Source organism: Triplophysa rosa, linkage group LG3, assembly GCF_024868665.1.
Source record: "Triplophysa rosa linkage group LG3, Trosa_1v2, whole genome shotgun sequence".
Lineage (NCBI taxonomy): Eukaryota > Metazoa > Chordata > Actinopteri > Cypriniformes > Nemacheilidae > Triplophysa > Triplophysa rosa.
In genome coordinates this window covers 7,305,168-7,327,776 of record NC_079892.1, presented here as the reverse complement: position 1 = coordinate 7,327,776, position 22,609 = coordinate 7,305,168, and the positions used below count along the sequence as shown (strand labels likewise).

General features: G+C 39.9%; 1 protein-coding gene across 1 annotated transcript; it reads right to left on the bottom strand.

Moving 5' to 3' along the window:
• Positions 1 to 266: 266 nt before the first annotated feature.
• On the bottom strand, positions 267 to 22,568 carry kdm7ab (lysine (K)-specific demethylase 7Ab). Its single transcript, XM_057329993.1, has 20 exons — positions 22,286 to 22,568; positions 13,012 to 13,097; positions 12,471 to 12,588; positions 12,130 to 12,290; positions 9,840 to 9,981; positions 9,541 to 9,727; positions 9,236 to 9,398; positions 7,205 to 7,292; positions 6,776 to 6,882; positions 6,572 to 6,663; positions 6,198 to 6,284; positions 5,824 to 6,066; positions 5,619 to 5,743; positions 5,283 to 5,470; positions 5,065 to 5,159; positions 4,702 to 4,841; positions 4,191 to 4,339; positions 3,694 to 3,761; positions 3,251 to 3,518; positions 267 to 2,890 (listed from the first exon to the last, which is right to left on the bottom strand). The coding sequence occupies exons 1-20, from the start codon at positions 22,381 to 22,383 to the stop codon at positions 2,802 to 2,804; spliced, it is 2,694 nt and encodes an 897-aa protein (XP_057185976.1). The 5' UTR covers positions 22,384 to 22,568; the 3' UTR covers positions 267 to 2,801.
• Between the last annotated feature and the right edge of the window lie 41 nt (positions 22,569 to 22,609).

The window sequence follows — 22,609 nt, the reverse complement described above, 5'->3', positions numbered from 1 at the left end:
GATTGACTCACAATAGGATTTAAATAAGAATTTATGTTTTTCAAAATTAAATAATTTTATTTTAATATGATCTTTTTTGTGTGAAATTGTCTTGAAATATGTGTAGACATCAATGTGTCGCAACAATAATCATAAGGATCGTTTAATACAGTAGTGTATATTTTGTTTCAATAATACTAATACAAAATATGATATAATAGGCCTACTTAATATTCATGCTTGCCATGTATGTAATACACTATTATAAGCAACACTCATAAACAATATTCAAACATATAATTTTTAATATTTACAGGCCACATTGTACAACTGACAACCCAACTTCAAAGAGCCATAGCTCTGGATTACAGCATCAAATAATTCAACAAAAATATTCAACCATATACAAATTTAAACAGTTTAGGGCATTGAAAACAGGCAAAGACACACCATTAACAAAGACACTTAGGCCCTAACTGATTGCAAGACCATAAAAGGAAAACACAATCGAGAATGCCAAATAAATACTGTACAAATGATACAAACCCTGCCTGCAGGCCAGCAATGTGACTTTTATCAAGCATATTTAGACATGTTATCGTGTTAAAATAAAGTAACAAAAATACAAACAGTGTAGTGTAACATAGCAATGCAGGACATGGTTAATGCAGTGCAACTTTTTTGTGAGAACAACAGAAGCACCTCCGATCGCACTGAAAAAACCCCAAACACAAATAATCTCACCCCAATTAATGTCTGAGCAACAATGTTTCAACTGCAATACATTGTGCACTTTGTCCTATATCCTGGTCAGACAAATAGCACCATAACAAACTAGTATCTGTAATTATTGAGAAAAACAATGTGCTACATTAGTGGTCTCATAGTTTTATCTTCATTAATGATCAAAACACAATTCTGATGCTGAATATCCCAGTCCAGAATATTTCCTCATGAAAACAAGACCAACAATAAAATGTCCAAATGGTTTAGTACATACTCAATTCTCCGCTCCAACAATGAATTTCTGATTCATGCGCTAGTTGTAATCCCATGTTCAAATCTGTCCATCTTTTGTTTGACTTTTTTTGGAGCCCTTTAAAAATGTATACCAAACCTTTCTGTCAGTAAACAGTCCCGTTGTGAGCCCTGAGCTGCTATTCCTGTTCAAAACATTTCATATAGCTGCAAAGTGAATGGAATCGGTTCCAAAAACTTATGGAAGCCTATGTAATGTGTGTGGCAATGCCTGAACGTTTCTGTAAAACAATTTATAAAACTGGAAGACAGAAAATGATTATGTATCATTTTCTTTTATGAGAATATTTACCAAAGATTGTGCAGACATATACTCAAATATTAAAGGTAGATCAGATAAGATGATGTAACTATTTTTGCTTTTGAGACACCATAACTAAAAGCAATAGACCAATAAAACATTATTTGGCATCCATCAAAAGGGAATCCAAAAGCTTGAGCTCAAATTCAACAATTACCTGAAGTCCTTCTGACTATAAGCAAACCCAGAGAAAACTACCATTAAAACCATAAGCGTATCTTACAAATTGAAGCTGTAGCCATTTTTCAATAGTCAATCATACACACTGTTGGTACAATTGCAAAATTCTCTGTCAATGAAGACCTTATAAAAATAAATACTCTTTCAATTATTTGTAAAAAGACGACTAGCCAAATACTTTTTAATGTAAAAAAGGTAAAAAATTCTCCCACATTTTGTGGCCATCTTAAATTTCTTTTGCACCAGTTCAAAGAGTGTTTTTAGACATGTATGAGAATTTGACACTTATACTTAAACAAGATTCTTACAATAACAGTAACAATCAGCCAAAAAATAACAGGTGGTGACATTGTTAGTTTTTAAAAAGCAATCGTCACTATTTGTTTTTATGTAGAAAGACACCTTAAGGTAATATGAAATTGGTTTTAACGTAACACATAGCGAATGTTTTGGGCAGGCCTGATTAAATAGCTTGTTATAATAAAACGCATGCATCTACAATGCAATGCAGATTTTGAAAAATGGTTGAGCTTGTGCACCAATGACTGCCCCAAATATCAAGACCTCAAGAACAACAAACCAAAAATCTTTCATCAGTAATAAATACATCATTTAAAAACATTATAAAACAATGGGCGGGAAATCAAGAACCATCATAAAAACTGTAATAAATTAAAGAAAACTGTCTTCCTTTTAGCCTCGTGATACACGTGTTTGATCCTTCCATCAAGTGTAATTTCGGAGCGGATGTCCACTAGGTGGCGATACAGGTCAAAATAACCACAGCGTTCTTTGTCTTTGCAAGTTTGCACGTAATAAAAAATAAAAGAATACACGACGAATGAACACAAATGCTCACAAAAACAACGACCGATCAAACAACGCCCTTTTACTCAATATTTCCTTCGCTGGGGTCATTTGCAAGGTGGACGCGATCACGTCAAAAAAATCAAGCACCTTTATGAAAAAATGTCATCGCTCAATTGACGTCTTACGTTGAATTGATGTAGCAGAAAACAACTTATGTCTTCAGAAAACAGGTAGTCTTCCATTTTTTCTTTAAAAAATATATTTAGGAATGTTTGTGGGTTCACTTGAGGAACTGAAGAACTGCTCTTTTCTGGTTGATTGACAGCCGACGTCATGCTTTTGCCCCAGTGTGTAGAAGCATACACACTTTATACCCTGTGACCTATAAAACCCACTCAATGCCAACGTTTGTGTGAATGAACTCTCACAGGCGCACAGACATCTCACGTTCAGCATCCCAAATCTTCTGTAGGGGCTGTTGCCATCACCAGAACTACACAAAGAAGGGTTTGTGTCTGCTCAGTTTGAGAATCTTGCCCAATCGCTGCTTAGCCGTAGCCATTCCTTTCTTGGGACGTTTACCTAAAAGGAAATCAAAACGAAAATGTTCATTTTTTATATTGTGGATAATATACAGTATATAACACAAGGTAAACTATAAATAACCAATTTCCAGGTTGATCATCCCAAAGAGTGTAAACGTTGTAATGATTTTGAAAACATCTGTTAAAAAACCCCATTGACTGACCTAACACACCCAAAATGGTCTCAACCAATGGCAGCATGCATGAGGTTGGTCTAACCAATAAAAGGCAAACTAATAAAACCATTATTTATTAAAAAAATTCTTTAATGGTAAAGAAATGACACATTATCTATAAAAAGATCAGCAATACTCATTTGCAGTATATTCACAATGCAACAAGAATCAACATGCTTCACCTTTGGTGGCCTGATTGCTGATTGGTGGGGGATTTGGGGCAGGTCTTTTGGAGGGGTGTAGGGGTGGTGAGAGTGACGTCTCACAGTATTGGTAGCCCATTGTGGGGCTTTCTCTGTGTGCTGGCGAGTGCATGCGGCTACTCCATCCTTCGCTGCTGCTGTTGCTCACACTTCCCTGGCTGTCCATGAAGTTCTTGTGTTCCTGGATCCTATGCTTGAGTTTGGAATGACAATCTGTTTCCGAATGCTTACGCTCCCTGAACTCCTCCTGATGGACAGAGAGAACCATAACAGCGACTAAATAAAAGTAAACAGGGTTGAAGCTAGATGATCTCTAAACTAGTGTGCTACCACAACCTAAAGCAAAACGCTTCATTTTAAGTTGCCTTTAGTGACTACATATAGCGCTAGTGTTTGGGTATCATTCTAATTGAATGGTTTACCTTATTACTGACCGAAGAGTTGCTGTCAGAATCCTGGCTCTCCTCTTCGGATACCACCGCCTTTCTACCTGAGATGTGAAAAACAATGAGCTGTAAGTGCAGGACCACATAAAACGAGAATGTTCTCTTTGAAACCGATATCCTCTTTCTTTTATAGTGACAAATTTAAAGGTCCAGTGTGTAATTTTTTGGAGGATCTTTTGACAGAAATGCAATATAATATACATAACTATGTCTTCAGATGTGTATAAAGATCTTACACAATGAAGCGTTATGTTTTTATTACCTTAGAACGAGTTATTTCTATCTACATACACCGTGGGTCCCCTTGCATATAATTCGCCATGTTCTGTCAGCCGTCGTAGTGTTTCGAACGGGAGGGGTGGAGTGAGGGGTTGGTTGCAATTCGCAACCTTGCCGCTAGATTCCAGTGACTGGACCTTTAAGTTTTCCACTATCAAATATTATAAATATGAAAGCATAGCATGAACTCTTACTGTAGTCAGGGGTGGGAGGGTTGCCTGTAGACCACCAGGACTCCTGTGAGCTAGTGGGATCTTCTGATTGGTTAGAATACAGTAGCCCAGCCATAGACAGCATCCCCTGGATAGCATCTTCCACTGTACTCGGTGAGGTAGCAGCTTCACTGCAGATGTGATCCAAAAGTACATTATTTCATAACGGCTTTGAAATGCCTGCATGACCATATAGTCTCACAACATTGTAAAAATTACATTTACATTTTATTCATTTGGCAGACGCTTTTATCCAAAGCGACTTACAAATAGGAAGGCATGTAATCATTTTGTCAGCATGCTAAACAGTACAGTTAGTTTACAAGGCCATGCTACTAGGAAGATTAAAGCTGGAGTAAGCAAAGGAGAGAACAACAATATATTGGTTAGTCAAAAAAATGCAGAACAGTTATGTTATGCATCTAACAATGAGTCAACAGGGAGAGAGAAAGGACAGTGAACTAGATAAGTGGGAACAGGGTCAGAAAACAACCTCATGCCATGACCCAAACCCAGGTGCCTGGAATGCCTGTCTGTTGTGTAGCTGGAGCTACTATTGGATTTATTTTGGTCATCTCTCTGTTCATCTTCCTCTGATGAGCTTTCTGATTCTTCCACAGAGCCGTTCTTTTTCTGCATGGATGACATGAGAAGATTAAACCCAAAACTATAACAAATATCCTAACCAGGCATGATGCAACAAACAATTTGTCTTTCCACACTGTCCCATGTGAGACAATCAATTAAAATGTATTTCTTGTTTAATGTATAGGTGTGCAGGTCAGAAATTTGGACCAATGAGATTTTATCATTGAAAGAATCTCTTATCTGCTTAAGAATTAAAATTGTATCGCACCCTTGAGATGTATTCCTCCTCTGATTCAGAGTTTGACGAGACGTCTGAATGAATCAACATTCTGTTCCTGAGATCTGAACTCTCTTTCTTAAGATCTGTGGATAAAAACACAATAGCTCACAATTAACGGCGGGGCAAAAGCTGTAAGAATCGTTTGTTGTGACAGAAGCTCAAACACGCATTTCCATTCACGAGACTGTATTAATATGTGAGGGTACCTGTGAAGGAGACGGGGTTCATTTCTCTGGCAACGTGACTGTGCTTAAGCTCTTCTTTTAACCGAATATCCACTTCCTGTCGCTCCTCTTTTTCCGTTTTAATCTTGAGCGTATCCCTCTTCGCATCTCTTGATATCTCCTCTTCCTTTATCCTTGGCTTCTTTTCTCGGACATACCGCTTGTCATCTCTGCTTAACCAGGAAAAAAGAGGGGCTTACATTGGTAAGTAAAAAACAAACCACAGTGAAATAAACATTTTGTCATCATTCACACATATTGGATTGAGGGTAATAAAATGACTTAAGTGTAGATTTGTGGTGAATTGTTTCATCTAACCTCATAATACGGCCGTTGATCAGCACCAGACGCAAGTCATTGTCCAAACTCCGCTCCACCATTGCAGCCGAGGCCGTGGAAACCTTGTTGAACTTGCTGTTGACCTTCAGATTAAAGGAGGCGGCCTGAAAAAAATGGTACAACACTGTTATAACACTTTCCTGACCGTCAACCAATGAGATTGTAGAAGGTTTGTCTCATTTACCTCCTCATGGGGACCCATCTCCAGTCGCTTTAAGACCTCTTGTGTGTGATGCTCAAAGATGTCTAGGTAGGAGGGAACTCTGGAGGGATGAGAGGGATGATGGGGGTTTTGGTGGTGGTCGTGAAGACGCCTGGCGTTTCTGCACGCATGAGACCCTCTCTCGTGCGATGACCTCGTGGACGGACACAGTGAGCTTTCCTGAGATTTCATTGGCTTGTTTCCACAATTCCCGCTTTGATATTCCTTGAGTTTGAAAACAGCATTGTGATGCAAATGTAGCAGTATTTCTTTTTTGATAAAGAGTTGGATAAGAATTTTGACTAATCCCTGTCTATTTCCATATGGTATAGTATGTGTTAAGCATCCTGGCTTACCTCTAGGTGGTGGATTTCCTTGGTGAGCATTTTAATGAGATGGTTGGGCCTGATATGGTCAGGGACCTCAGTGGCTGGTTCTGTGACCTGGGGGAAGATGAGCACACATGGCAAACAATAAGGGATTTGTGCCAGTGTAAAACTCAGGTCCCCAGCCAGAAGCAATGACACCAGATATCACCCACCCTGAGACTCCCCCTGCCCTCATTATTCCATCGGGGGTTACAATATACAATAGGATGATCGCAGGTGGTTTAATCTCTTAAATTTATTTTGAGATTTAGTAGGTTTAGGGGTTTGTTCAAATCACTAACTTCGCAATAATCATTGATAACAAAAATAGGTCTGATTTGATAAGACAGTGCATCCTTCACCTCTCTCTTTAGCCAGTTCCTTAGTGCAGCAATCAAAGCTTTCACTCCCTTGATCAGATAGTCTGGAGGCAGGCAGTTTTCTTCTCGAGATTCTGATAACAGACCATAAACAGCAGATTAGAAGGACATCAAGGAACACAGTGTGTGGATCTCAGTTATCTAGGTGCCTTTGTATGACATGCTGAGCGAGTTTATATGACGTACCTTTCAGTGTCTCCAGCAGATTCTTGGCTACATACCAGCAGATAGCCTCAAAGTATGGAAACTTAAAGAGGTCTGGAGTCTTCAGACGTCGCTCCATCTCATAACACCTAACATGAGGTCAGAATTAGCATGGCTGGTTTCAAAATACAGCCAAATAGCCACATTCCTGCACTTGTGGATGTTCTGTCATGTTCCAGTTAGAACCAAAACAGCTTGATGCCATAGAGAGCCTTTTTTAATTACACAAAGAACCTTTTATTTTCTAGTTCTTCGATGTTCTGTAACTTTAAAGAAGCCTAAAACCAATACACTGTTCTGAAGAACCAACAACATAAACTTAACATCAAGAACTCCCAAACACCATCTTGCTGTCTAAAGTTCTTGGCCTATAAAAAGAGAGTCTGTAACCAACCAAATGAACATGGTTACCTGAGCTGCATGCCTATGTTGAGGTTGTGAAGGAAGTTCCCTCCAAAGGCCATACAGTCCTGAGAGGTGAGAACCGCATGGATCCATCCTGCAAGAGGGGTGAAGAACATGTCAACAGCTGACCGCCACATGCTGACACACACATGCGTAAATAAACAACTGGTCTACACTGACAGAGAGTCATTCATATTCTGATTTATAGCAAAGGTAGACCAATTGAAATTTTAGTCCATCACAAAATCTGTTTTCGTTGCCTTACAGTATTGCACTTTTTAAACTTCGTAAATTCTTTTAAATGTATAGTTTGGTAGACACTTTTTCCTCCAAAGCAATTTTGACATTACATAAGTCCTTGGGAATCAAACCCATGACTCTTAAAACATTCAATGAATGTGCCAGAAGTTCACATTCATGTGTATGCTGGGTGGGCGGTCCACCTCAGCGATTACATGCCTGATATCAGCAGAGCTGCATCGGACCCCCCAGAGCATGCTCCAAAACTTCTGGGGACCACCAAACAACCAAATCCATAACTTTCTGCCTATGCTTGAACATATACGCCATATGCCTAAGAAGTGTGGAAAAGTATAAATAAACATCAGACCGCGAAGCAGAGAACTGGCACTGAGGAACCTTCACGCCGGCGGTTTTAAAGTCTCTCACAGCAGGGGAACGTGTTGAATCCCACGGTCTCAAACTGGTCTGCTAGTGCAATCAACAGACCACCCCACTACACTCCCTTCAGCTGTGAACCAGATCCATTCAGGACCACGTGTTCTTCTCATTCTGAAGTTAATGCACATCAGATATGAGTCGTAAAATGTTTTATATCAAGATTCATTAAAGTAATGGTCATTAAGCCTGTTTGGCCTAATGTGATTAAAATCATAATAACTGATCAGGATGAAACACTGAAGGCTTACTAGAAAAATGTTAGGAGAGCTTTACTAATGTACCATTGACCGCATAAGAGACCGTTAAGATGGATGTGGCTTTCTGGGTTGCAGCGGCTGCTCGTTTCTGCTGCGTCTGAACCCGAAACGCAGAACACAAATCAGCTCGTGTCTTCATACGGAGCCACCATTAAGAGCAGCTGCTCACCAGTAAGTGAAAAACCAGTTTCATGATTTCTCAATGGTCCTTCTGCTTCCTATGGCTGTGTGTTGGTGCAAAAAGACCTTGACAAACACATGGATTCTCTTCTGCAATTTAAAGTAAAAACCGACACTATTCATATCCGTAATTCATGTCATATTCTATATGATTCACCTAAAATATAAAATGTAAATATTAATGTAACCGAAAGCGGCATGCTATTTCACATTTTCTGCTATGATTTCTAAGGAAAATATGCGAATACTCCACCCAAAAATGGAAAAAATTCTGTCCTGAATTACCCCCCCCCACGTTGTTCAAAATGGAGGGGAATAATTCATTACAGAATTTTTATTTTTGAGTGGAGTATCCCTTTAAATGTGAAGATGTCTTTGAAACTGACACTAAGTACTACAGTCTTATTGGCTGTTAAAAGCTTAATACAGCTATCTAACGTACAAATTATGTCATAAACAAACACAGAAAGGGTGAATAACTGCAATTCTGCAGAATTCTGCACACACCAAGGTTATATTTTAGTAAAACTAAAACTTGAAGTATTTGTATTAACTGAAATCAAATACATTTTGGCTTAGATCTTATTTAAAAAACATTTTTAAAAAAGTTGCCTTATCAGTAAACTAAAATAAATAACTAATTATTTAAGTAATTAATTAAAACGTAAACAAAAACTGAAATTGAAAAAAAAGAATTGAACTTAAACAGCACAAAAATAAATAAATAAATAAAACGACAAAAGCACATAAGAAAATGGCTAAAAAATAGATTAATAAACAAAAACTAAAAATATAAAAATGTTAAATATTAAAAAAACTAAAAACAAAACTATAATAACTTCACACACTCATTCCGCATGGCCATGCTCATTATATTATAAGAATTGTTTAATAATAACACAACTTTAATAGTATTAACCTGTCGGGATGAAGAGTGTCGTTCCCTGTCGCACAACACACTTGTAGCATTTGTCCACTTTGTCTCCAAAGAACACTTCACTCTGGTTAGGGGAAGAGCTCCACTCTTCATATAGTGCAAGGTTGGCGGGGGTCGGCTTAATCAAGTAAAAAATCTTTTCTCCCTGTGATTTATAAACAAATAACAGTTAATATTATATCAAAGCTTATATATTTCATTTTAGTTTTCTACCTTTTTTAATTATGGATAAAACGTAATTGAGGATAAGCAAAATAAACCACATCATACTGTTGACACCATCTTACCCAAAGGACGTGGTACCACACAGACGTGCCCCCAAAATCAATATGGAAGTCAGTATAGCTGTCCTTGACACCCATCAAGCAGTACTTCTGCACAAAGGGCTTGGGAAAGTAAGAGTCATCAGGCCAGTAATTCTCCACCCAAGACATTTTCTGGGCGATATCGGGCACCACCACGAGTTCTGACATCCTGAGCGCAAAAAAAAACGAGCTTCATGCATGTGCTACGTTTTCTCTCACAAAGGACACCTTTGTGTTCACTCATTTTACAAACTTCTTAAACTCTCTCAAACAATACTCACTTGGTGTCTGAAAACTCAAGGCTGATGACGTTTAGCACTTTGGGCCGCTGGGAGCTGTAGTAATACTTCACGAATGTGCTTAGTTTAATCTTGCTATCCGCTTGCCGGGCCACATCGATGACGTCAATCACTTTGTCGCTTCCTGTAAGCAAAGGGAGCATTTTGAGTGATGTGCACGTCAAAGGGACAAATCAGTTATTAGAATACCTTGATGAACTCTACAGGGATAAACTGCAATAGTGTCAACATCATTAAGCAGCCAGAAAGCATTCTGACATCTTTATTGTTGTAAACCGGCTTCATTAACATTGAATAGAACCGGAGCTGGTGACATGGCTAAATGTGGGATGCTGGATACCAAAAGGGGGTTTGAAATCACTCTGGTCTAAAATCTAGTGAGCTTCCTACCTAGACAGCATTTTACGGCATCACAGAATTAAAACAATCCTAGTGTCCTCACACAAGTGAAACAATATTTGCCGTCTTGCTATTGGTGCCACAATAAAAGATCTCCTTCATTTGATCTTTCCTAACAATAAATTGGCACATGTTCACGATATAACTGTAAATTCCCTGGCAGTAAAAAGACAACTGGCAGGCGGCAAATGAAATTGCACAAAGCTGCTGGGAAAAAGCTCAAACACAGAAAAGGACAGCTGGTTCTTGTGTACACAAACAGCATCCTGGTGTACCGAGCCAGAGAAAAACTCATCCCACAAAAAAAACCATAAAGAGGTCTTTTATTGCTATTATGGGATCAGGTACATCATCATGACTCGCGGCACTGCCAATAAAAATGTCCACAGCCTTTACGGATCCACATCCACACTTTGCGGACCCGGCAAAACATGGGTTTTATTTCAAGTTATATTTTCCACTCATGACCATAACACTTGTTTATATATGCATAAACCATATGATGCCACTAATTAATCCTTTCATCCAGTAACAACAAACATTTTAATAGTCCTGTCCTGGGGACATACAAATGTCTCCGTCTGAACAGAGGAGGCTACCATTTCAAAAGCATGTTCCCGAAGCAGCGTAGGACAAAAGCAGCTTTCACAAAGCAGGTGGAGACTGAGGTTCTTTATTGTAAGCAAATGGCAATGTGGAAAAACCGGCGTGTTCGATTTTGTTGGCTGGAAGGCCCCTGGTGAGCAGTGCAGGCGAGTTGCCCATTGAAGTAAGTGAATTAGCCAGGCAGCTCGCCTGCGGTTAGCAGTCAGAAATGCATTAAGGACGTAAAGATGCTTTTAATGCAACCCACAGACGTAACGTCACTATCGTTGAGTTTGCCATTTATTGAGCAATTCGACAAATGTACATTAGTTACCGAAATGTGAAAGGGATTCCAGTGATCCACGAACTATCGACCGTGCAAAGAAGAGCGCTTCCAAAGTGAAATGCATCTAGCTGTTTTCATTTTAAACTCTCTGACTAGCATCAGCTGCTAGTTTAAAGGAATAGTTCACCCAAAAATAAAATTGTTGTCATCTTTTATACACATTTATGTGATTCAAAACCTGTATATGACTCTGTTGAACACAAAATAAGATGAACCATACAATGGAAGTCAATGGGGTCCAGTGTTGTTTGGTTACCAACGTTCTTCAAAATATCTTCATTTGTGTTCTGCAGAAGAAAGAAAGTTACACAGGTTTGGAACGACAACTTTCATTTTTGGGTGACCTACACCTTTAAAATGTAAGTACATTGCGCTCGGTTAGTTGCCTAAAAGAAGCAACCACACAGTCGGCAGGTGTGGCAGGGCCAAATCTTTTCTCACCTCCCGGTAAGTGCAATACAATCACACCTCTATTCCCGGTGGGCCGCAAAATGACTCCCCCTGAACCCACACGGAGCAGCTGATTGTTGTGTGCATTGTGACTTTATACTCGCATATGAGGAGGTGGGCTGTAACCTAAACTTCAGGAGATGAGCGTGTAAGATAGCGGGCGTGTAACGGGACACTATAAGGGCCAGACTTTCAATGAGATGCGTTGTGCTGGGCTGGTGTAAAGCACACCACGTTTATCTGCACTCTTATTTCATTACAGGTTGATTAAGGTTTGCTAAAAGGTTAGACCCATTGAACCCAGTGGAGACACCTTAGATTAACATCTGATCTTCGTAGTGGCTGCACTGTAATTCAAACCCATTACATGAAGACGCCTCTTAATGAAATTAATATTTAAACTCGCACGAGTGCTGCTGCTCATGGTTATATAAGTGGAATATAGTGCAATACATCCCAAACTCCTGTCCCCGTCACTTAATCTTTCCTTACCAACATAGCGCTCCACATCCCTGACGGAGAAATCCGGTGGAGGTAACCGGAGCCCGAGCCCTTCCATTCTGGCCACGGCGATGGGATAGCGAAAGCCGTACCTCTCCAGATACCGCTGGGTAACCTGACTGCCCTGCATGTGCTCAAAGATCTCATCCCCACTGGAGGTGACAAACAAGACAAAAAATCAGTGTGACACCTGGCACAAAAAATAACAGGGATGCCTTAAAGGTGTAATCTACAAACCATGATTTAATGGAAGTCAATGGAAGTGATTTGAATATTAGCTGTGCCCTTGTGTTGTCGGGCAGCGCTAGGCAGCAAAAAGCTTTATCACATACCTGGGAAAGGTCCTGGCCTGTAGCTCCCGCACAAACACCGATGTGCCGGCTTGCACCGGCTTACTGCCGTCATTTGGCTCCGTGTAATCATGTCTGTGCCAGTTGTTTCGCTTCTTCACTGTAAAGTCAGGCGGAGAGAATTTAATACGTCTGGCCCCAGAACAATAGCACAGTCATTACCAGACCACCAAAACACTACAGCCAGCCGGTCAGATGTTACTGAATTCGAGCACTGCTTGTTGACCGTAGCAGTTTGGCAGACCAGATCCTCTTAGAATCCACTTGAACTAGACATTCATTTAGTTCCTGTCTCCATCTGATAATTACATGCTTTAATTAGCAGGATAACAAAAATCCCCACTGGGAGGTGGAAAACCAGAGGAGCTGAAATTAATAGATTTTACATTTACACACATGGTGGATGCCAGATGCTAAAATTCAACGTACAGATTGGGGCTATAATTTTGCATTTTTCAATGAATGTATTAGGAATGAACTCATGACCGTTGATCTACTGGAATATCATAGAAGAAATACGTACTCAGGGAGGGTCCATGAAGGACGTCACAGTTGGGACAGTGGTAAACATCAATGTCTACTGCATAGTGCTCTTCTACCTTAACACAGCTGCAATAAAACAAAATGCAAAATCATAAATATGTTTATCTTTGATGGTTAATCAGATTATTGTTTTGAAGGATACATTGATTTAGTTAGCATGACAGATTATAAAGTGGATTCGTCTTAGTGCATTAAATCTCACAATATATCCATCCAAGTAGCATTTATTTTGAAGAAAGTTTTCGCTTTTCAAGCAAAATGTTGAAATAAGTTAGATTTAAAAGATATGTTTATGTTATGGACTAACTCTACTAATGGCTGGAATACACTACAAGACTTTTAAAATCTGAATAGATTTTTTTTTAACTAGACATCACACACTTGCAGACTTTTTGAAGGTTTCAGATAGAAACACACTAACTGATCAAATCTGCAGACTGGCGCAGACTGGCGCAGACGTTCTGCAACAAGTCCAGACTGAAAATCTGGGCAAAATCTGAGCAAAAGTCTGTAGTGTATTTTAGCCTTAAGACTACTTAGAGAAAACTAAAATAACTCTGAAAATAGTTGGTTAAAAGTTAAGCCTAGCATCACTTGCAGAATCCACTTTAGGAGTTTGTAACATTTGTCACATTCATACATTTTCAAGTGAATTAAGTGTATTTTAATAACAATACCTAATGAAACTCTGACGTAAGTTTGGCTTCATGATATTTATTAGCATTAAAAATGTTCATTCATTTATCAAAAAAATGACACAATCTGAACAATACAAACACAGAGTGGCTTTTATCATACTTGCACAAGGGGCTTATTGAAACAAAATCTCCACAACCTCTTAGATCAAAAATGTTCTGTAGCATTGCCAACATGTGCCACACGAGTCTTATCGCTCGTGATCCTATTGCTCCAATAAATCATTTTCCCATTTCAAGCCATACCCTCTAATTACCTTAGATGGCATGTTGTTGCACAGGAAGTCATGTAACGAATGAGCTCCCAAAGATTTATTAGTCAGTCAGCAAATGAGCCCTTACAAACTTCTCTAGCTTCATGCTGCATTTTTCAAAAGAAAATTCTCCAAATGTTACATTACGTTGAGTGAAATGTTTTAACAGGCTGACAGGCCAAAAATCAACAATACAATATAAATAACAATATGTGGTACAACATGGAACATGAATCACCAATCACAACAATCGTTAATCCACATCCTCTTGGGAGTTGTAAACGTTAGCGTTAAACACGAATAGCATCTAAACTTCTGATCCTAAAGTGATGCAAAAGATTCAACAGATTTGCCTCCAGTGACTGAAGAGTAACTCCAGACTGGGTCATCTATGGTCGATTAGGTTTAACCCCAGACATGCCCGGCTAACCCAGAGCTCCAGATGTGAGGTTATATTTGGTTGGGCTCGAGGGCATTAGACAGTAGGTGTAGGGGGGAGGAGAGTGTGTTTGTTTTGGAATAGACTGTGGGAAACACACTAGGGTTTGAGTGGCAATTGTGGTCTCCACATCAAAGGTTTATATTAGCCGTCCCACTGGGTAAAGAAGACTATAGCCTGTAAGTGGTACGGTATGCATGATGCATAAACAATCTTTGTTCTTTATTACGAATATAATTACCTGGAAAAGTTCACTTAAGAGAAAATTTGAAATGTTACAAATAGTTCTCTATGAGAGGAACCATTTTGGTATCGTGACAATGCTAAAAGTTTCTTCATTGTTTGCACTGATTTACATAGGAAATGTTTAATCTCACTTTTATCTGGTGGAAAACAACACGTCAAGAGAGCCAGAACAAACTGATCTAGCTACCACTCTAGAACTAGCTAGAACTTTCCCTCTTGATTCTGACGAGACAACTAAATAAAACATCCAGGAAGTGAGTCATTATATCACATCGCCCGAGCTCTTGAACTACTGTGGGACGACACAGTCACTCTCTTGAAATCTGGACAGGAGTTTGACTCCCACTTTCTCTGAATAAGCAGTGAGAACAACTGCTGCGTCACTAAAAGTAGATCTGACTCAGGAGATCCTAAACCACGATAACACATGCCAGGACATTTATCGGCTGCCAAGCGAGATGGCTAAAGGAACAGCCTTAGTAAGAAAAAAAGACTCTGAATCTGAATGAGTTCTGGCCAAGAGGAAGCTTGTACCATGAGGGACCGTTGGCGCAACAAAAACATTTCAGCAGATAAAGAGAAGGATGCAATAGACAATAAAATTATGAGGCTTAATGTTGGCTTGATTAAGACCGTAAACATTGAAGGGATATTTCACGTATAACAGAAAATTCTTTAATAATATATTCACCCTTGCGTTATTCCAAACAGGACTTTCTTCTGCAGAACAGAAAATATTTTGAAGAATGTTGGTAACCAAACAACATTGGTCGCCATTAACTTCCATTGTATGGACACAAAACCACTGAGACATTTCTCAAAATATCTTCTTTTGGGTTTTACAGAAAAAAGAGTCAAGCAGATTTTGATAGACTTGAGAGTGAATAAATAATGACCTTAAACCTACTTTTATTAGACATGTCAAAAACAAACACACAAACAATAAATCAACGGTGCAGGCTACAAATGCTTTGTCTCCATTGTGCTCATTTCCCTGCCAACACAGATGAGCAAGCCAGCAGCCTGTCACAAAATAAATTCCACACAACCCCATGAGATTTTCTCAATCTCGCATGGGTGGTTCAGCGTGAAATACGATAACAGCATTAAGATATCAGAGGCGCACGAGTTGTTTTGTTTCGGTATTATAATATACATGTGATTTAAAATCTTACCAAGCTATTGCATGCAGTCATTGCCAAGGCTTACGTGGTTGCACTGGTATTGCATGATGTTTCGTGACAGGGGGCTCACACTCACAGGAGTGAAATGTCATTACATGTCTAAATCTTCCTCTCGTGCGCTGTCAGTCTTTTGTAGAATGCGTGGAAAATAAGGCATATATGCACACTTCCCTGCATACTTCTGCATCTGCTGACATCCACCAAACAGTGTACATTTACAGGTCAAATGTCAACACTGCAAATGTACTATGTCAAGAAATTGCTAGTGTTCCTATCAACAGTCAAAAAACTCAGTATGGAATCTGTTGACCAAATTGTGATTGCCTTAAAAAATAACAACAGACAACCACGCCTCTGGGCTGCGTTCCACTAATGTCATAAATCTCTTGATGTCTGGCAGGCACAGCCTTTAAGCCCTAAAAATATGTTGGGATTTGGCCTCAAAAGACAAATACGGATATGAGAACACACTGAAGCAGTTTCTGTAAGACCGAGGAGGAGCATTAAAGCACCAGATCATCTTCCGTTGTTGAAAAATGCACAGACGAACACATTTCCTTGCAGCTTCCTTATGACCTGCCATTTAGCTTGAATGGAGATAGTCATTAGTCAGTGGAAAGGTCGGCTTCATGCCGAGATGGAACAAGTCTAGACAAACAATCAGAGGATGGGGCGATTTTTCTCAATTGCAGTGTTTTGGAGAAGTGCCCGTGGGCCCTTATTCAACCCGCAATACATTTCTGATGGTTCCCCTGATAATGGTGAAGACAAGCTTGTCTGGTCAAGTGTAGGTTGTTGCGGTGTGTGGAGACCCTACAGGCGTTTAGCAGCAAAACTTTGGAAGATTCTAAAAGGGCCGCTTTGAAGGAGCCATGCATAACCCCAACACAACCAATGAGATCTTCTAAAGACCTAACCAATCGCTCACCTAGACTGAAAGAACACAAAATGTGTTCCCATGGTGATGGCAAGTTCACAGGCAGAATTCACAGAATGCAAGCCGTAGATCTCATTATGCTTTCAGAATCACACTTTCTAGCATGATCTGAGCCTGCCCTGAGGTCTCCTCACTGACCAAACTGTGTGCATGAAAAATATACGTTAGCTACCCAAGCATTGGTGATGGAATTTCTGGATGCAGTCTTTAATGGTGGAAAAATGGACAATACTTGAAAAACGTTATACTAATGTCAAGTAGCAAATTGTATTGTGAAGTATACATTACATAATTATTTAAAGGAGCAATGTGGAGACTTTAGCAGCATCTATCTACAATTGCAAACAAAGGCTCACTCCACCCCTCCCTTTCGAAGCACTAAGGTGGATCCATAAACCAAAGATGTCGTAGTGTTTTCGCTTCTTTGGCGAAAGAGATAACGTATTTACAAAACACGCTCTTTAGAGCAGTTTGCCGTTTAGGGCTACTGTAGAAAGTATAAACAACATGGCGAATTCCATGTTGGACCCGCGGTGTTTGTAGATAGAAATAGCTCATTCTAATAGCTCATTCTAAGCTAATAAAAACATAACGCCTCAACATGTAAGGTCTTTATACACCTCTGAAGACATAGTTATGTATATATTATATTGCATTTCCATCAATAGATCCTCCTAAATATTACACTTTAAATATAAAAAACAGTAGAAGTATGCAATGATAAACAGTTTAAAACAGGAGTATGGAACATGATATATACTTCTTTAAATGGCATCCAGTTGAAATGTTTTCACAATTGAAACAATGAATGGCTTACAACCATATCAAGTGCCTGTGCTAAACCTGCAGAAAGCTTATATTTCTAGTTCTATAACCTCAAATCTGAGTACAAACAACTCAAAAATTGTTCGATTATTTTACAAGGTCCCAAATCAAAAAGTGGAAGTGTAGGGTTCATAATGCCTCACTCAAGCGAGTGGAATTTGAGATGAAACACCAGAGAACCTGACAATGACCTGAATCTGTCAATCACAAGCTTACTGTCAACACTTTTTATCCGGCGTGACCTACAACACTCTAAACGCACAGACAATACCTCTGAAAACTAAGGTTTAGTGCCTCGCCATCATTCTAGTAGCCTATAGAAAGACAGGGTGTCCGAGCAAGACTGGAGGCCACAGCCTTTGTGTTAGTAGTGCAGATACTTAACCATCAGGCTTCGCTGAAAAAGCGAAGCCACTTGATTAGCTATTTTTCTAGCGTCTATATAAACCAGGTGGTAATGCTTTGGGGTGTGTGTTATGGTCAAAGTCCCGCCCCCTTGTGCTCTGAGAGGGACTGCAGTGTGATGCTGGGCGCCTGACATGTTTTACGACAACGGCGCTTTCAGCTGTGTGCCGTCAAGGTTTCTGTCCGTTTGTCGCTTAGGGCTAAAGTGGCTCAAGTTACAGTGACTGCTGGGGCTGCATTTGGACAGCTAACGTTAATGCTAAAGTTATCGTATCACTGTGAGTGTTACGGCATTAGTGCGTTATGCAGACCAAGGGGAGCAGTCAAGGCAGCGCGCCTACTCTCGATGTTTTGTTTTCATTTGTGTTCAAGGCATCGGACGAAGCATCGATTATTGTCCTACTGTCATTGAGATGTGAATTACGTTGTAATTTTATGACACCCGGAAGGTATATTCTGGGGACGGTATAATGTCCCATATCATGTTATGTAAGAATGTTTATTTTGGTTATTTGGTTTTCTTTATTAGTCTATTTTTTAGTTTTTTTTATTCTGTGTTGCTGTCTTAAATTGATGTTTATTTAATTATTGTTTCTTTGTATTTTTAAGGGCTGAGTGCTTCCGGAAGCGGGCTGGTTTTCTGTCATCGTCCACGTGGTGATCCCTCGATTGCTGTGTATTTGGTGTGATTGGAGTGGTGTGGTTTTGGGAGTGCATGTGTGGTATAGTACGCAGCCCGCTCCTCCATGTAGGAAGCCTCCGCCCCCAGTCTATGTTTTCTGTTCGTTTTGTTATTGTTTGTCCCATCTTTAGTGTTGGCCAAATGTGTTAAAGCCACCTACAGAATAAATAGAACATTTTGTATGGTACCTCATGCCTCTTGCCCTTGTTGTTCTTTTATTGGGATCTAACTTGCGGGTCTTTGATTGTGTTCTCTTCTCCTTTTCTCCATTAACTTGGGGTGGCGTAGTCGCTATATGAGCCGGGTGTCTTGCACCACGCTCCTCGCCATGCTACAATAACATAAAACAAAAGTAAAGAATGATAAACTAAAGCCCCTCCACCACCCTCCCAGTTCATGCCTCTTTGTAAAGAGCCAACCGCTTTTATGAAACACGGCTAGCCAAAGCCCTGACAGTAATGAGAACAGGAAGCAGCATTCAGTTAAGGAAACAAGACATTGCTGCTTCGAACCCACAACTCGACCAAGACCATCACCCTAACTATAGCGGGGGACTTCCTCTCGACGCCACCGAGCTGCAAACTCTCACCTTTGTTTGAAGATGCAAAGTATGTCAACTGCATTTAAAACATGTTTTAACCACTGCGCATTGAGCATTTGCAACTGTGATGTCAACACTGAGAAAAATCAGATCCTTGTATTTAGCAGGAAGTAAAATGAAGCTTGAGCTTCAGGGCTACTTTCCCACGCCCCTAAATACTTTGTCTTTTCAATGCTTTAAACACTGAAACTGCATTATAAGATCAGACAAATCAGTGAGATCATCTGGTATATTCATAAAGTGAAAAATGGCAATGAAATCAATAGGTTGCCAACATAAGGCTGTTAATCATAACTGTTCTGTGAGAAGCTCTGACAAGCTGCTTGGAACTAAAGACCATAGAAAACCTTTATTATGGGAAGACAGGCCTACTCGAGTATGGTATTGAGATTAGATTTAAGCTTTCAACTTCTTGTAAATCGATTTTTGAGCCATTTATATTAATTGATGGAAAGAAGGAAGGTAACCGTCAAAGCTCCTCTGCAAAGAAATGCATTGGAATCACTGGCTGTCAAGTTGGGATTTGAACCCTTGATGCTAAAAGTGCTAAAAACTGTACTACTAGACCGTCTGGTCTCAGATGTACAAAAGTCACCCAGGGTACAAAATGAGCCAGGACTGCCACTGGTGGCACAAAAAAAAAACATTGGTAGCTTTATTTGATCCTAATAGATATTCTAGTGAAGTAGCATTGAATCACACTGGAGTTCAGATGCCTTGGTGACCGTGGTATCTCATCATCATTAAGAATGGCTAATGTTCTAAACTAGAGGGAGTTTTTTTTTAACCAGACCAATCCCTTTAAAAACCTGGACTGAGAGACAGAAACCATCTATCTCTCCTCTGTGTTTTCAACCTCTGAAGGACATTGATAAATGGGGCTTTGAACTTGCCTCTGGCCAGCGACGCCTCCATCAATCTTACAAACACACACACCCACGCACGTGCATCATGCATGCAAATGCACACATTATTCAAGAGACAGAAGAACGCAATCTGAATCGCAGATAACTGACCTGATTTAGGAGGATTTGTTTAGGGTACAACAAATTATGAAACAGGGCCATTAGGTAAGACTGGCCTGAATGCATGCAGGTAGAGCACGCATGGTTAGTTTTGCAAGGTTAAAACTGTGAAGTGAAACTGGGCCTCTTTTCACTATCACACACGAATATCAGGGGTTTCCTAATCCTCTGAGCCCTTCAGTGGCTCCTGCCTCCCAAACCAGGCTGTGCACTGAGCCAGATAACAGCCCAGCGCTGGCAGCCGGATAGATAGCTAATCCCATTGGTGGCAGTCTGCGGAGCTGCATTAAACGTCTATGATTTGAGTAACACAAAACACATCAACCATGCATCCCAGAAAAATGATTATCCAATGTTATCTACATTGCCAGTGGGCACCAGTATGTTGTAAAGCAGTGATACAGAACACCTTTTGCAAAATTCAACACTGTGCAATTCAAACACACAATGCAAAGAAATGTTCATCCTCTATTTATCCCATAAATTATTAAGTACATAAAACATGCATACTTGCAATGTTGCATATTTGTTACATACATTGTGTTTACAAAACATTTTTACAAGGCATTGAAAATATAAAGTCTAACTGTAATACATTTGTAAACAAGAGGCACAAAGGGACGGGTAATCTCATATTTTATTCATGCCCTCCAGCTACATTTTACATTTCAAGATGAATTTTTCACTTTACGTATTTCACGCATGGGTACACAACTCGTACACGTCAAAGACATGTCTGTCTCTTTAAGAGGCGGAACCACATGCCCATATTTGGTCAATTGGCGGATTTAAATGCCCGGCCCCTGCTGTCAATCAAAAAAGACCAAACAATCACAGAACTGCTCTCCCTTAAAAAATATATCTTTCTAAATGGTAAAACGCGTATTAAACCTAACAAACATCGAAGGTTAAAGATACTTCCAAAGCAATCTGCAGCGCACATGTTTTTTAAAGCGTTTAACGGGAGAAGTAGGCAAGGGTCGAATCTCGTAAACTCAGCCACACGTCTTTGTTTAGTTACCCCCCTCCCCGTGTAACTTTTCAACGAAACCCCCCACGTTTCCTCACGCTTCACAGACTGTCTTGCCCGTGGCTGTAGATAATCCAACAAAGAAATAACCGGGATGTTATATATATATATTATTTACGAGCGAAAAGCAATAAAAGTCAAAACTCCCGGTAATACCAGACCCACAAATATGGACCGAATTAAAATAAAGGAAACTCAAGTCACGAAAATATCCATCCAGATGTTGTACACACTACGGAATTCAACTGTTCAATGTTAGTCCCGAGAGGAGTCTAAATAAATTAAATATATCATTATTTTCATACTTATTCAATATTCACATTCAAGCACAGTTTACAGCATTTACAATAAATAGCAAAGCCTACAATAAAAACACGAAGAGTTGTCCATAAAGAAGACAACATCACCACACACGAGTTCACCTAAAAGCTGCAGTCCAAGTTTCAACTCTAAATGGGTCTTTTGGGTATTATTTCTTTAGACGTTCGCTACAACAACCTTGCCAATACAAATATTTTTACTTATACGCCTGAAAACTACATAACGGGTTAATGTCAGCTGATGCTCAGCAACTCCTAGCCACAAAGCTGCCGAGAAAACCCTAACGTTACGTGAACCTATCGGGGAGCTACGAAATAACTGTCAGTTCTTATGACAAACCCGTAACGGTGACGGAAAGGAAAGAGTCAACATGCGGGGAAAGAGGCTGTTTAAACTATGACAATACCAAAGCTGGCAAATAACCCTTGGAAATGTTGACAAAGCGGCGCGTGAAATCGTCTCATGACGAGCGAGCTTCGCTCAACAGAGCTTTTAAGGGACTGACACCCGAAGTGCCATAGGTTTTCATACGCTCGCGTATCCGTTAGATCGGGTGGTTTGAATATCTTTACGAAACATCATATAAGAAGAAATTTGTTTAATTTCTTACCTGCCGTGAAACCAGTCCTTACAGATATCGCATTCTATCATAAACCGGCTCACATCGTACGGCTGCCGGCAGACGCAATACAGCTGGGCCGTCGCCATCTTCGGACTGTCCCCAAACAACGCAGCCAAGCTGGGATCGGGCTGGGCGGGGATTCCTTGTAATTATGCGGAAACAACACAGAGAGGAACGCAGCTGACGAAGAAGGAGAGAAGGCGCTCGCTGTGAGCGCTGCTCTGACGTCATGCATCAACAAGAAAGCGAGACACTCCACCGCACTTCAATGAAGATTTTGTTTTACAGTGGAAAGATGTCCTCTTAGGTACT